At 35.9% G+C, this 17,528-nt stretch overlaps 1 protein-coding gene across 2 annotated transcripts in view; it reads right to left on the bottom strand.

Moving 5' to 3' along the window:
- adamts3 (ADAM metallopeptidase with thrombospondin type 1 motif, 3) overlaps positions 1–17,528 on the bottom strand; it is a 304,447-nt gene that overhangs the window by 133,033 nt on the left and 153,886 nt on the right. For both annotated transcript variants that reach the window (XM_039758577.1, XM_039758576.1), the window contains exon 5: positions 5,624–5,811. In XM_039758577.1, the coding sequence (XP_039614511.1) occupies positions 5,624–5,811 (188 nt within the window). The remainder of the gene's footprint in view (positions 1–5,623; positions 5,812–17,528) is intronic.

The following is a 17,528-nucleotide window of genomic DNA, read 5'->3' on the forward strand; positions in this document are numbered from 1 at the left end:
ATAATTATTATTACTGTTCCAGCCTATGAAACGCATGCCTGAGAAAAAGCAATAAAACAGACAAGAAAAGTATGATTTCCAGGCAATGTTACGTGGTCTGTGGCTTTTATGGCAGCAGTAAATCATGCTGGCATATAACAGTAGATTGTGAGTTAAAGTAATCATCCTGGAAACGTATTTTAAAGTGATAAATGATAACACTCATTTTGTTGTTTCTTACCACTATAAGGATTTATTTTAAATCTCTTACATCTCCTTGCTTTCTAGTAAAAAGATCCCTGGATTTTAAATCTTCTATAAATTCAGCAATGTATTACTTCCATGGAAAATACAGTATACAAGAAATAAAATAATTTGTAAAAATATAATTTACCATGTATTTAATTAAGATCAATTGTCTTTTCTTAGTTTATGATCAATATCTTCCACTGTAATAAACATAAAAATGTAAAGTAAGATGTCTCTAAGATGCAGTATTTTTGACATCAAGGAACACACTACTGCCTTTAAATTACAAAATAAACCTAACCCTGCATTAAAGCCTAATGTTGCAAAAACAGATTGGGTAAAGTAACTTTGGTTTTGGTCAAAGAAATTAAATAATGAGACACGCTCTTCAAACAGCTGATTTTATACTAAATAAATCTGAGCAAATGACTGACCGTTATTTAATAAGTGGAATGCTACTTAACTAGAACAAGCACTGTCCAGCATCAACATATTTCAAGGCACTTTCAAGAATTTATAAGGTAGTGGTAAATCCATAAAAAAGACTACACCTGGCCTCAAACCTTCAAATTACAGGGCTACTTCCTGTGCTCTTGACTTAAAAAGGAAAGTTAACAAGGTGTATACAGTAGCCTCATGGGTGTGTGAACATTCTGTTTTGAAGAAAAACAAAATTAAAAGCAGCTGTCAACCTTGAAATGCAAAGAGTGAAATGTAATAAACAGTTAACCCTTTCACAACAAGTACTAGACATGCTCTTTTTTGATTTACAGTATATTCATTGGTAATTAAAATTAGGGCAGCATCTAATCCTTTGCTTTCCTGTTTGCTTCTTTGTTACCATATTAACATTAAAAATGAAAACAAAAAAAAATCAATGTTCTTTTTGAGATGTCACCAACATAGTGAATGTTCATATGACTAAGAAAGGTAAATTGCTGTATAACTATAAACAGCCATTTTAATCATTCATCATCAAACCTGATTTACACAGTTCATCTGGAAGCAATCCTGGAACCATTGTGTGCAAGTCAGGAGAGACCATTCACATTTATGGAGCTAATATAAAAATGTGTCAGATAATTGTATTACTATTAACAGCTGTGCTGAGTATGATACTGATATTGTAAAGAAATGAGGGGAACAGAAATGTTAAGTATGGTGAAAGTCCTCCAGTAGATCTGCGGCTATGTCTTTGTGTAGGATCTTACTGGGCATCACAAGTTGGTGTCAACCTGAGATCCATTAAAAAGTCCAAAGAGAACCTCCCATTAGCAGTGATGGCTCATGGGAGGTCATTTGTGAGTGAAAGTACTACCTGAAACCAAATCAAGGTATGATTAACCACAACTGGGTCTGCTGGGTAAGGATGTCTAACATTTTCTACTGAAACTGTTTCACCCTAGCCTGGTCTGAATAAAAAAATAACACAAAATAAAATGCTAAATATTTGAGATTTGTACTATTGAGAGGAAAGAGATGACTATCCAAATTAGAATAACCAAATGAACAAATTAATGACTGTAAGCACAGAGTGTGGCCTTAAATTAATGTGTAGCTGTGTTTCCAAAACTGTATACTTACTTAGATGGGAAAAGTTCAAACACTAAGTATGGCACGCAACACAAGAAATTTAGAAGTGTGACTAACTGTCAAAAAACAAACAGAAAATGTCATAATATACACAAAAAACTGTTTCTGTATGACACTACAGTTATACGCTTCTGTGTTTATATGTGGCACCTGTTTTATTCTCATCACAGGTACAGTACATGGTTCAGGTTAAGAAGATTGAGTCTCACTTCAAATAATGCTGAGGACAACATAGGGAAAAAAGATTTAATGGCAACTGGCCAAACCTGGATAAAGAAACAGGAAAATGATGTTGAGGCCTAAGATTATGGATGATAACTGGTGAAGTACAGAATGTGGGTATGGAAACCTGGAGTCACTGCAAAGTCCTGGGGACCTCCTGGGCTTGCATGTTAAATGATGTACTGGAAGTTGGAGCAGCCATAATGGGGTATAAGGAAAAAGTAGTGGGAAAATTTAACTAAGAAACAGCTGTGCTCCTTGAACGCTTGAACTAGAAGATTAGTGAATGCTGATGGACAACTCCAGTCCATGAATGCAATTGCAGTATTACTGGCCTTGTTGCAGTGAGATCTGGAACAGTGAAAAAGAAATCTTCTAGAATTGCTTACAAGGAGCTAGGGAATCCATTCCCGGACGGGTTTATCCATTCCCGGGAATTCAGGAATCCCACATGTCATTCCCGGGAATCCTGGGCTCCCGGGGTTGACACAGTGCACGAGCATCTCACATGTGAACAGATTTAGAATGACCGACACTTATTTTTAACTAGCAGACCACGTGCGCTTCGCTGCAGTCGCTGTAGTTGGAATAATTATGTATCTACATGCGACTTATAGAGCTTCATTATATAGAACATTTTTGGTTTGTCCTCCTGGAGCCAAAATATATAAATTTTCTCTATGACTAATTCGTGAACATGCTACATAAAAAATAGAAACGGGACAAACGGCAACACCGCCGGGAACAACAGTAAATGAGATAAAGTAAAAGTCTACCAAACACTAAATGAGATAAAGTAAAAAATGGCAACAGCGCCAGGAACAACCGTAAAAAACAACAGTAAATGAGATAAAGTAAAAGTCTACTAAACACTAAAGTACAATAACGAAGTATTAAGTAACAGTAAACCGCAACAGTGCTGGGAACACCAGCACACCGCGTCTACTATACACTAAGAAACACTAAGTAGAAACACTAAAGGAAAAAATACTATTCAGTAAGTACTGCATCTAGTAAACAGTAAATCAGTAAAGGAGAGAGGACTAAACACTAAGGAAAAAGAATGGCAAGACCGCATCAGCTGCGGAGCTCAGCTTGGAGCAAAATGAAGTGAATGAAATGAGGTGAATGGAAGGGGAGATGATCATATGACTCCCCCACTCACCTTAACTCTCCATCCCTCCACAAACACACAAACACAGTCTCTCGGATCCCAACTTTCCTTTATATAAATCAGTAAAGGAGAGGGGACTAAACACTAAGGAAAAAGAACGGTAAACCATGTCAACTGCGTTGCCAGTGGCCTGCCTCAGTCTTTGTAGGCCCAAAAGGGATTTTAACCTCAGAACAGTTGTAAATGTCTGAAAATCTGGCCAAAAACCCCATATGGATTAGAATGACTGTTAACCTTCCACAAAATCTTTATAAATAAAGGATTTATTAGAAAAAATAGAAAATACCTGCAAACTGCCAAAATAGGCAAAAAGGAGTTGCCTAAAAGGCAATACTAAGCAAACAAGATCCAATACAGAAGCCAAAAGAGAAATGCAACAACAGAGCAAAAATGAATAAAAAAACCCAGACAATTCAGAGGAAAAGCAATACTTTCAATAAGACTCGAACAACTAAAATACTCGACCGTTGGCTCTCATTTCTAGCTGGAATGAATAACCAGAAGGAGGGGCCAGCAGCCATAACATCGTGGTGGTGCTACCTGCTGAAGCCCCACCCACAAAGCGCCAGGAATGAAGACACTTACAGGTAAAATCAGCCGAAATACCAAAAACATGGAAATTAATAACTGTAAAATAAATTGTCAAAAACAGCAATAAAAATTAAATACACATAATCTAAAAATAATACATAACAAAGAAAACAAGACAGAAAGATAGAGAACAAAAAGACACATTGTACCATAGCAATCAGATAAAAATGAATGCAGGTGAGTCTTAGGTTTCAGTGGAAATCATTTATGGTAATTTTGCAGATATACAAACAACAACTAAAACCCCCAAATTTTAATTTTCGACTAAATTACAATTAATTTTCATCTAGTGACTTTATTTTTTTACTTATGAATGAAAGTAACTGCTTATGATGGGGATTAATAGTTAGCAGCTTTCAGTAACATTTAAATATAGTACAATACTACATGTACACTGTCACCATTTTCATTTTCTGCTTTCGTGTGTGCGTCATCAAATATAACTGACATAACACAGCCATACAATAAACCATGTCGTTGAAAATATACTAAAGCAGTAGCTATTCATAGAACTCGGGTCTTGTAATTGCAAGCATCCCAAGTGAGCTTCACAGCCATGTCATCTATGGGAGTACAGTTACTGGGAGCGGGACTTGACAATCTGAGCAATTCCCCAGTAAAGACAACACATCCCTGCTTAGAGATCAGTCATCAGTTAGTAGTGGGTTTTAATGCCACTGTTATGCCTGTTCACAGGTACTGCACCATTGTCAAAAATTGTAGGATGTTTAAGCATAACATTAACATACTTTATACACCCATGGTTCAGATTATCTTAAATTATTACTGTATTTTAAAATTACTAAACAGAAATAAATAATGCTTTACTCTCGTTTTATTAAAATATTTAAAATGTTTTCCTGAAAGATAAGTAATAAAGTATTATGATTTTGTTTATTTTTCTATTAATGGACATTTTCATTCCAAGCTCCAGTTTACACAGAAATTTTATTTACAGACCTCTGCTGGAATGAAACTTGTTCATAATCTGAGGCCCATCCAAAGTCATAATTCATGCAAAGCAAAGAGTGGCAGTTGTTATACAACCAAACAACATGCTTGTGGACTGTGTAAGGAAACCCATGGGACAACAGAGAATAAAATAATTTCCCACAGCAGGCACTCCAGCTGAGAATCTTCAAAGTGTTCATGTGTTGTGAGACAGCAATCCTACTCCCTATCTAAAATGTACCTGACAAAAATAAATGCAAAAATGTATAAATTATAAGTATTCTTTTTGCACACCTAATTTTCCTATGTATACAAATATAACAGTTGGAGTAAATTGTAATTATACAAAATATAAAATAAAACTACACATATAACAGGAAATTAAAAGTCAGAAAAAAGTGCTAATAGTCAATGGGTGACATAACTATGCAACCATTATAATTTTGGAGGAAGATGTGAAAGCAGACAGGATATTCACTTGTATTGAGGCACTTAAGGACTTTTTGAAGCCAAGCTGTACCTATCAACCAAGAATAACTCTGGCCAGCTTTTGCTGTTCACAAAGTTCTTTTGCCACTGCAGCTGTCAATATCCAAGTATGGAACTGTAATATGGATATATTGTGAAACAGCTGTCCACAAAATGAATGTAGAATAAATAGTGTGCAGGTGAACACACTGAAGTTTAGGACACATTAAAAACCAGTCCAGAAACTGAAAAACTGCCCTACCATTACAGCCTACTGTATTTAACTTATTGGGTTCTCCAAAAGAAGTTTCAGTAAAAAACTAAATCTAGAAATATTAATAGTAAAAACTCTGGTTAGATACAATACTTTCATGGTATGTTCCAAGTAGTACTTACTATATTCATCAAAGTAAGTAGGTAATTCTGAACATGTTCCTTTCCATGGAATCGTACAACAGAATCATCCACTCCCAAAAGGACCTCAATATTGTAATCATCTGTTCCAGCATGTCTGCGCCTCCTGAGAGTGTCATTCATTTGTTCAGTAAGACTGTCCACAGCTTCTGCAACATCAAGTTCTGGATCTAAAACAGAGTTATTAATACTATATGAATATTAATAAAATATGTAAAGTGCAAATAAAAACTTTTCAAATTTATCTGCAGTAACATAACGGATTGTTTGTATTTCTTACATAAAATCAGGAGACTGTTTTAAGAAATACCATTTAGTATTTATTAGAATACTAGCTGATTACCCAGTGGCTTCGCTCACTGAGTGCAAGGGAAAAAAATAAAATGTAGTATATAAATTATTAAACTGTAAAACATTAACATTTACGAAGTAAAGATATATTGAGCACTACTGGAGTGCTTTAGGGTAAAGTACATTTTAAAAGCGCTATAACACAACAGGTAAGTAGTACTAACAGCAGCTTAAATGTATTTGGATCATCTCTCGGTAGGAGATCCCTTGTGAAAGGCGCTACACGACCAGTGTGGTATAGAAATAATATTTTGTATGTGATCCTCCAAATTTCTGCCTTACAACTTTGCACTATGCGCCTGTGATTTAAGAGAAAAATTATTCTGAGAAATGTGGATGCTGCCGTTCCATGGCAGAAGGTCCAAACAATTCCCAAGTCCAATACTTTACATGAAGAGGTCGGTACATCTTCTTAGATGTAAACCCTACATGTTGTTAAAAGAATTCATCACAAATGCAACCTTGAATGTTTTGGGATTTTAGTGACCCGAACTCATCTTAAGGGACAGTAAGTAGTCGTGCAGCGCAATTTACAAAGTGAATCTTGCTTCGATGGCGCCAATTACACTCATTCGCAAAGATTTCCACTCTCCCAGGAGCTGACGGGGCACTTGAAGTGTCACAAACAGTGCGAGAAGAGAGGATTCTGCCCAAAACTGCAAAGCTCTCGACCCGGTGGAGGAGCCCGACATTTCACGCCTTTCAGTGTCCACTTTGTTCTCACGAACCTTCGCCGCTGAAGGCAGTCTTGTCTTCACATTGTTTACAGCTCGGCGCAGTTAAAAAGTAGAAAGACGCAAAGTTGTTTTCCTCATCTCTTCTACTATCAAGTACTGGCAATTCAAAAAAAGTTACAATGTGGCAGTTTCCGCGACAGTGACGTGGACGAATAAATAAAACCTGCTGTCAGAACGCGCCTGGTGGCGGACGGCTCAGCACTGGAGTCCAGATAGGAGGGCTGGGGGAGGGTGACACGGGGCATACTTCTATGGGATAGATCGGTGTGTTTGTATTTATTTCTTTTCAATATCAGTAAAATAACTCTCACACAAATAATAACAATTCGTAAAGACGATATAAAAATGCCGTCCACAAACTAAGTGATTAGTTCCTGTATTATAATATGTTCTGTGGTTATACGTAATTTCCGTTTTGCGTGGTCATACGTAATTTCCATTTTAAACACAAAAAGAATTTTATATATATAGATATATTATAGTTACAAACTGGAATAATTTAGAGCCTGTATATTTTCTTTACTATCTTGTCATTCACAGTAATAAATTTACTGTATGCTCCTTTGCTTCTTGTAGCCTTTGATGCGCAGTAAGCTATAGCAATGTGTCCAAGTCATTAGGGGTAAACCACAATACTTGTAAATTATACAGAACAGTAATTTGTTAAAAGAGTTAAACAAAAACCCTAAGCCAGTCAAAAGACAAAAATCCTTTTTAGCCACAAATTTATATAAATTAATCATTTCATATACCACATAAAAGAGGTTTCTTTAAAGCAGTAATACAACTTGTGCTTGCCTGGATCTAAGCCTTACCAAGAATCACAAATCAAAACCAAGGTCTTCTCTTTAGTAACTACAGTGTTAGCACATTACAACCTAGAAATGCAAGTTGCATAAAAAAAATAATTTTAATTCCACTTATAGTATATTGTAGCTATACCAAAAAGTTATAACATTTGAGACGTCAGCAAAAAATGTCAGAAAAGCTCTACGTTCAATGCAGCTGTGTGTGAACATTATTGCCAATATAAAGCAGCCTTAAACAAAGAAGTACATAAAGCACTAAGCGGTAATGTCCATAAAATATATTTTAAGAATGTGGATTAAAAAACTGTACTGGAAAATAGGAACAGTACCCAAAATTCAAATAACTAAAAGCAGTCCAATCCAGCCATGTTGCATAGCATTGTTTTAATTCAAATATTGAATCCACAGATGTAAATTCAAAGGCTGTAATACACATAAAACCATTTACGTAAACCTAACAGCTTTGGTACTTTTGTATCCTTTTATGTAAATCCAAACATTGTTACACACTTACATCTGATGGCATTCTGTAGTGATTTTCGAGTTTACCCTCCTGGGTTAGTTATTTGGCAACAGTATTTTTGTTGATTATTCATTCTGTTTCTTCTGACATCATTTCTTTTCTGTGTCAAGTAACACAGATGCATTCAGCATCTGGCTTATTGTAGAAGTTTAATGTTTAAAATAAAATACTAAAATATGGAAAGAAATTAACACAATTACTTTTTGTCTTTTTGTTTAATTGTTTAAGGTGTCTACTTGGTCAAAGTCTCAGGTGTCAGTTCACATAACTGGAATTGTAATGGAACATTCTAGTTTGTGTACTCATTTTTCATTGGTTTACATTTTGGCTTTATATTTTGAAAAACTTATTTTTTATTTTTATTAGTCTGGGCCTCTCTGCTAAAGCTGCTGCTCCTGCGACCCGACCCCGGATAAGCGGAAGAGGATGGATGGATGGATATTTTTTATTACTGTGGGGCTCATTGTGTGTTCCATTGAACAGAAAAATATTTTGCTTCTCAAAAGAGACATCTTTGACAAATGGTATAGTGGGTGTCTATAAATAAAACATTCACAGTTGATATCAAACACTTTTCTTTACAGACCACACAGGTTTAACATAAAATTCTCAGTCTCGCCTAATCCATGGGGAAGCAACAAAACAGAACAGAATCATGGTCAAGGCAGTAAAAGACCCTGTACAGGGTACCAGTTCATTGCAGGGCATGTTCTTGTACTCATCTAGTTTAGAATCATTAACTAACCTACCATGCATGTCTTTTCAATGTGGGAGAAAAACTGGTATGCCTGGATCAAACCCCCACATGGTGGGAGCACAGGCAAATTCACACTGACAGTCACTGGGTACAGGATTTGAACCTTACTGCTGAATCTGTGAGGCCACTAAGTTCCCTACCCAGGCATTCTGTAGCATAATTTATTTAGACTGTCATGACTATTTGTCTTTATCAAGTACTAGCTGAAATACCCAGCGCTGTTTGAGAAAAATATAATAAAAAAAAAACATAACTTTAAAAATAAAAAAAATTAAAAAACAATGAAGACCCACTAATGTGCTTGTCTTGCGGTCTTGTATGTATGTTATCATCCAGTTGGCGCTCGGAACTGGCCAACTCTATTTAATTTCAAAAGCAACAGGGGCGCGGTGACGCTCAAACATAAAGAATGCTGGCAGTCAACTCCAGTTCACCCTCTGGTGGTCGTTCCGAGTGTCAACTGGATGAGAACATGCATACAAGACATCAAGATCGCCCCCCACCCTACCCGGAAGGGGGTAGGGTTGGGGTCAGTGGAGATTGGATGTGCCCCAGATGGAGCACACCAGGTGCACAGGCACACTTCCGACGTAAATAAAATTTAGCGTTGATTTCACCCTACAGTATTTTTAGTCAACCAATGAGAAACATGTGTACCAAGTTCCATGAAAATTGCTCCAGCCGTTTGGAAGTGATGCTGGAACATACATACATACATATATAGACTTTTATATAGATAGATAGTTATTTTACATTTGGTTGACACCGTACAAGGACAGGATACATTACAATAACCTATAGATATTTTTGACAGCATCAGCACACACAGGTTAATTCACTCACTCAGAACCACACAAAGTGAGTCAGAATTCACCTGACAACTGAGTTTTTTTTAAGTACAAAGCTTTAACTACTATAAACACTGCCCAGAATATATATTACTGTTTGTTTCATATAGCAGCTTACATTTGTGTCACAAAATACTGAAGTTTGTTCCAATAAGTAAGAATATGATCATTTAAACTTGCAGCCCAAGTGCATTAACCACTAGAATGAAACATTATGTTATGAACTAGAGAGTTCCCAAAAATAACTGAAGATGCCCGGCTAGTCACAAAAGGGCAAACGAAAAATCTTTATAAATAAAAAGATTTATTTTTCAGAAGCTCTGTTAAACAAAAATAAGCTCCAAAGAGCACAAACTTAAAAGGAGTTGCCTGACAAAGGAAAACAATCCAAAGTAAACAAGGGTTTAAAATCCATTACAACAAATCACAGCTAAGCAAAAGACTAAAACTAACTAACACCATGGGTACATTCAGTGAACCACAAGGGACTGTGGGCTTTCCTTTGCCTTTAAATTGCTGAGATTTGTCCTTTAATAGTGATGGGCAGGTGCCCCCGACTCTGGCAGAACAACCCACAAAATACAAGGGTACATAGCACAAAGTTAAAAGACGTTGTATGGGAAATCAAGGCAATCCAGAGCAAACTAACCCCAATACACAATTCAGAAGGTGGCATCAAAAAAACAGCGCAAGAATTCATAATTCAGTACAATAAATGAAAGCTAAGAAAAAGACACTAGAACTAACAACACCATGAGCGCATTCAATGAACTGCAGGGAACTGAGAGTTTTCCTTATCCTTTAAAGGGCTGAGGAGAGTCTCTTGATGGTAATAGGCAGGTGGCCCCTACATTTGGGGGAATGATCTACAAAAAATAAGGTACATAACACAAGCACAGACACAAAGAAATTACATTAAAAAAATGAATAAGAAACACAGATAATGCAAATAATTAACATAAGTAACACTGTTAACATAAGAAATGGACAAAAAGTACATCAAAAAGAATCTGAATCCCAGCCATGGTATTAACCCTGGCTAAAATATTCTGTATTTACTGCACAATCCTGAAGCCAAAAGAGCTTAATATGTGCATTGCTAGTTTAGCAATCTTATACGCTATTACAGGTCTAAATGTTTAACTTAAATATGTATACTTTACTCGAATGTATGAAATATGAAAAAGATTATCTAGGTGTTTAAAGGTTTTTTTTTGTTATCCTTCCCTTTTCACTGCATATGATTTTCAAATAGCAGCAGTTGCTGTATAAAGCTATCGACACTCATTTATTTCTTGCAATGCTATAGTATACAGAATGCAGTGTTTCTAAATAGTTTTGAAAGGATAAAAGGTGAAACCACAGCTCAAGTATTTCACTTTACCACATTTTAAAAATCACAGCAGGAATGACACCATATTGAATTTAATATATGCCCACTGATCTGTCTATCCTTATCTCCATTGTGAAGGACAAGGAAACAAAGCACTGATACCAAAATAATATTTTTCAGTATGATTTGTATTCAATGTAGGAGAACTCCTTAAACATTAAGCACTGAACATAATACTGCTAGATACTCCTACACAAACTACAACAATAAACTTGTCTTGCCAGCATGCTTGCATAATAAATACAGTTTAAGTAAAATCCTAAAAATGGCAGAAAAAATGACTGCACTCAAATTCCCTTCTGTGGAACTTCATGGAACTTTCTTATTCATTTTTTTTTTTGCCTACCATTTATTTTCATCGAAAATAAACACTTCCAAGGCAATACTGTACTATCTCTATGCTAATCTCTATGTTACTATGTTAATTTCATTTAAAATGTACAGAGCTGAACCTTATGATGAAAAGAAGAATTAATGTGTACAGAAAGCACCCAGGGTTCCCTACAGCAGAGTTCTCTGTGTTTCAGGGCTAAGTAAAGCAACTTAATTCAGGCACAGTTAATTTCAGGTAAACTTTATAAACCACCCAATAATAGCTGTCATATGAAAGAGGCTGACACAAGACTGACATGAACTAATTTGAAGGAAATATACGGAAGGATTTGTAAGCTGCATTGCAGTGCTTGTGCCTTTCTTTTGTTTGAGAAACATGGAGGACAATGACCTGGAAGAAATCCACTGAGCCTATGTCCAGCCCTGCTCCAAAACTTCTGTTGAAGGTGCATATATGGCAAGAGATATCAAAAATCAAATATTTTAAAATATGTTATATAATCATAATAATTCATTACATATGAATAGTACCTTTCAAGGTACTCAAAGGGCTGTACACAGTGAGTGTGGCGCCACCTTAACCATCATTAATGTGCAGCATCCACATGGATGATGCAAAGGCAGCTATTTTGTGCCAGTACGCTCACCACACATTAGCTGTTAGGTGGTGTAGGGGTTAGAGATAGTTAGCCAATCAGTGGCAGGGATTGATTAGGGGGCCAGAATAACCAGGCCATGGTGGGAAATTTAGCCAGGACATTGGGATAAACTCTACTTTTTACGAAGGATTCCCAGGGATCTTTAATGGCCACCAAGGGTCAGGACCTTGGTTTTGTCTCATCTGAAAGACGGTGTCATTTTTACAGCACTGTGTTCCCATCACTGCACTGGGGCATTGGGATCCACATTCAGACCACAGGGTAAATACCGCATGCTGGCCTCACCATTAGTAGCTACTAAAAAATAAAATCCAGAAACCAAAACTCTAAGACTGATAATGAATAATTAAACTAAAGTTCCAGACTTAATTGAATAATTTGCAATAAATACTCAACAAAATATTTAATATTTTTTAACATTTAAAAAAAGATGTATATGACTTATTGACTTTTGTCTAAAGTAGGATTTCCAAGTTCCTGCAGTGATAGTAGTTACTTTGGACCAAAGTTTGCAACCCTTATCCTGTACTGTTTTTTGAGCTCTGTGCATACGATAAGTATTTTCAATAAATAATGCATTTTCAAAAGACTGAATGGAATATCAAGCTATGAACTCTATGGATGTGATGGACAGAAGCTCGGAACGTGGGTTAATACTGAACACAAAGTGAGCATCACCAGTGTTTAAAGTTAAATCTGTTCTTACATCAACGATTAAAACATCACATCAGAATACATTTGTAATCATTTCCCTTTGCATTATTTTGGGACACAAACACATGGCAAATGCCTAACAATTTAATTTAAAACACCTACAGTTGTACAAAGCTAAATTGTATGTTCATTAATGATAATTTTAAGAAATCTACTGTAATTTTAGTACTTTCACTGCTAATCACGGACTTGTCGTGGGTCAATGATTAATTCTACAGAAAGAACACAATGCCCCAAATACAGACAAAAATCATAGAGGTGGTAAAGTATCTTGGGGGGGGTCTCTGTGAAATGCACAAATAATATACAGCATACTGTTTAAATTTAGTAAATGCTAACTGGATTAGGCAATATGGATACTGCCTGCCAAAGTATGTCATAGATAATCTGGAGTGACATTCTATTTACAGTAGCTTTTAACTATGTCATGGAGAATTTCCAATTAAGGATGCAGCCTTAAAGTCTCCATAAAAATGAGGGCCTTGCTCAGCTACTCCTGCTATCTGATCCATCATAGTTCAGCACCAATAAAAATAATTTCAGGAAGCTCTAAATAATAACATTCCAGATGTAGCAGTAGTACTCGGAATAATAACATTTCTCATGCCAACTACTGAAATTATAAATCTTATCCATAAGTGCTTAATTTTGATATGACATCCTGTATACACACAAAGCATATATGCACATTAAAGATGGGATATGAAAAACTTTAATAGACTGCTTTTAGGATAAATGTTGTAAACAGATGGTGAATTTACACCCAGAACACAAAAAGCATGCAGGAAAGAAATGGAAGCTAAGACTAATATTGGAAAAAGGCCATGTTAACGAAGAACTGCTTTAACTGTTAGTTACCACCATAACAATGGAAAACATATGTGTAATGCCATTGAAATAAACATCCTCATAAAAACATTTTTCTGGTAAATACTTATTACAACTAATGCAAAGCGTGTTATTAATGGTTCAAGCAGACACCTTCAGAATTTAAATATTTGCCGTCATAGCTCTTTCGTCCACGATGCACGAAAGCTAGTTTTTTTTTTCCAATTACATATGTCTTTCCAGAATCCAGGATTTAAGTCACTGGTTCTAATCTTTAAAAAAAGTGCAACACCTAAGAAAAATATTGTGAACAAGAAATTAATCAGTAATGTATTTATTCTGCCTTCTGGTTTTATATACAGTATATATTATATATATAAGATACTAACGTCTTATGTGCAAATCCTTAGAAGACAACACAATATTTATAAAGCTCTCAGGTTACTTTTAGTGAAACAATTTAGGCATAAAACATAGAAGGATTTGATCTTTTTATACCTGGTATGTGACTGCTATTCTAACTAAGCACAACTGGATAGGATCTTCATAATTTAAGGTCAGAACCATTTCACAGCAGGCACAGTGGCACAGGTGGAAAAAGCACTCTGAAATCCTTTATTTCATTTACACAGCATGAGTCCACATTTTTATGATTTAAAAAGACTAAAAAAAAATGTCTATCATATAAAAAAAAAATTCTAAAAAGAAAATCATGATTTATGTCAAAGTTTAAAGTCTCTTAATAGACACACACCATATACAAACTGCATTGATTAGGGTGGGGTGCCACAGTAAGTAAAGCCATGGCTATTGCTGATGGAAAAATTCCCATTCCCCTTCAGTGATCACAGACTCGATCTTATAGATAGAGATGACAGTTTGGGTGAGGTCCTGCATTTCTTGCCTATGTAACACAGAAAGCGAAATAACAAATTACTTGGGCAAATGAATATCACATTTATTAAGTAGTTCTTTGTTCTAATCTGTGATAAAAAATAATAATTTCTTCATTTCCTCAGGTAATTTATAAAAGGCACACTAGGTACTGGCAAACATTTTATTTTACCATCAAATACACTGGGACAGCAGATATGAAAGCTATTTAACTGCTCACTAACATGTTTAAAACACTTCTTAAGAGCACATTAGGTAGGAAATCAGTCATAACCAGAACACAATGAAATCTAATTTAGGTAACTGTTCCTTTACTCAGTAAAATATATGTTAAAAAATAATTACTAGTTTTATTGTTTCAGATTTTGACAGCTCAATAATCACTTTGTTTATATAATTAAGATAACTTCACCTTCAAAAATGTAAATTGTTTTGTTAACTTTTAATTAAAAGCTGTGCATCAATGGGATTTAGAAGCATTATTATTGCTCACTGTAATTTCTGCCTACACTTACCATAAAAATGAAACTGCTTTTTCGTTTTAATAAGACTGCATTTATTGTCTCATATTTTACTGTAATTGTTTTATGTATCTGCTTGTATATTACAATTACTGTAATGTTATTAATACACTGTTCTTTTCAATTAAAAAAATGAGGTTAACCATGTATACCAATAAACAAAAGATATTTTTTTTGTACAAAAACTTAAAAAATTCTATTAAAATATATATATATATATATATATATATATATATATATATATATATATATAACTGCTCAAAAAAATTAAAGGAACACTTTGAAAACACATCAGATTTCAAAGGGAAAAAATCACGCTTGAAAGCTATACTGATATGGACTAGGTAATGTGTTAGGAATGAAATGATGTCACAATGTTTGATGGAAATGCGGCAGGCTAGTCCATTTTGCTGAAATTTCATTGCAGCAACTCCAAATCGTCCTCAGTAGTTTGTATGGCCCCCACATGCTTGTATGCATGCCTGACAACGTCGGAGCATGCTCCCAATGAGATGCCGGATGGTGCCCTGGGGGATCTCGTCCCAGATCTGGACAAGGGCATCACTGAGCTCCTGGACAGTCTGAGGTGTATCCTGGCAACTTCGGATGGACTGAAACATAATGTCCCAGAGGTGTTCTATTGGATCAGGCGAGCGTGGGGGCCAGTCAATGGTATCAATTCCTTCATCCTCCAGGAACTGCCTACATACTCTCGCCACATGAGCCCGGTCATTGTCGTGCACCAGGAGGAACCCAGGACCCACTGCACCAGTATAGGGTCTGAAAATGGGTCCAAGGATTTCATCCAGATATCTAATGGCAGTCAAGGTGCCGTTGTCTAGCCTGTAGGGTTCTGTGCGTCCCACCATGGATATGCCTCCCCAGATCATCAACTTTTGCCATCACCATCACAGATATATACTGTATATATATATATCTCACTGTGCTCACCAAGTTCCAGTCCTTGCGGCACTGACTAGTCGTGCCACAACGTCAGTACCACAGAACCAATCTTGAGTCCTGGTGGGAGCATGCCAGTACAATATAAGTGAAAAGGGCACAACTTGGTGCTGAGTCAAAATAAACCTTGAACTCTGTGAAATAATAATAATAATAATGAAAGATTTACTACTATGTACAAGGGGTTTTTATCTTTTAAAGTGTGAGGCATCTGCACAGATTGGACGCAGCTGGCACCAGACGTGTGCAGATGTTTCATACTTTAAAAGATAGAAACCCCTTGTAAACAGTAATAAATCTTCAGTTATTATGATTGTTTCACAGGGTCTCAGCTGTTTTCTGACATGGGAAGGGAGGGGAGGGGGAGACTCATTGAAGGTTTTTTTTGACTAGGCACCACACTTCATGTTTTGCGTATGCATTCAGCCTGCAACCCCTTCCCTTATATGGAATTGGAAGATGGCCGCTAGGACTTGAAGAATTGTTTGCTCTACTCCATTCTGGCATTTCCCTGTTTCAGCTTCAGACTACTAACAGATAAAATATGCATAGTAGTGTATACTAGCAGACCCAGAGAGCCCGTGATGCAAGAAATCAGCATTACATATTTAGGGCTTTGGGGGGGGGGTTTCTGCTGTGCCTGTCATTATCTGATGTTTGCTTGCTTCAAAGTAAGAAACAGTACATGCTTAATCCAGCAGTGAAGACCCAATGTGTAATCAATCTATGCAGAATAACTACGTAGAATCAATTTATGCAGAGTACGATTACCATATGCAAGCATGCAAGTTCTATGCATAGCTGCTACAGCTTTGTGAGATCACGCTGGCCTCACAAATGTTAGTTTAAGCTGGCCAGACTGCGAACAAGTTCACAAGCAAACACAGCACATATTTTGTGAGAAATGTTTCGCTGATCTTCACTACTAGCCAGGGTTAGAAACCGAAAAGGGTAGCTTTAGACAATGCAAACCACTTGGTTTTCCTTTCAGACATAACCACTAATGAATGAAGTTCCCCTTTGCCTAATTATAGTTTCAGCGTTGCTCTAAGACTAGTATAGCTTTAAGCATGTCATTGTCGTGGATACAGCTTCAGCCACTATTCAGTTGTAGATATATTTTGGTGTTAGTTTTTTTAAACACAAGGCAATTTACATATTATTTCTCAATAAAGTTTAATACACTACTATAATCAGGAACAGATTTTGTCATTTAAGGTTTTTAATTTTTTCTGTCACATCTACATAGGAAAGAGTTTTACTACTTTGTAAAGATACTACTTTAATCCACACTTTATTTTATCTAATAGAAATATCAAGTAAACACCATTCATACAGTAACTGTGTGTTTTGTAAATTGCTCAGTGTAGCTTTGTAGACGGAACACAAAGTGCACTTGGATGGTTGCTTTGATTTTTGAGTATTTCTTTTGAAAATTAAAGCTTTGGATGTTCAAGAATCAGTTTCTGCCATTTTTTCCATCAAAATAATTAATATTTATTGAGCACAAATACGTACATAACAAAGCCCAGATTTGAAGAAATAAACAGCCTATAATTA

Source organism: Polypterus senegalus, chromosome 7 (genome assembly GCF_016835505.1).
Source record: "Polypterus senegalus isolate Bchr_013 chromosome 7, ASM1683550v1, whole genome shotgun sequence".
In the NCBI taxonomy this organism is placed as follows: Eukaryota; Metazoa; Chordata; class Cladistia; order Polypteriformes; family Polypteridae; genus Polypterus; species Polypterus senegalus.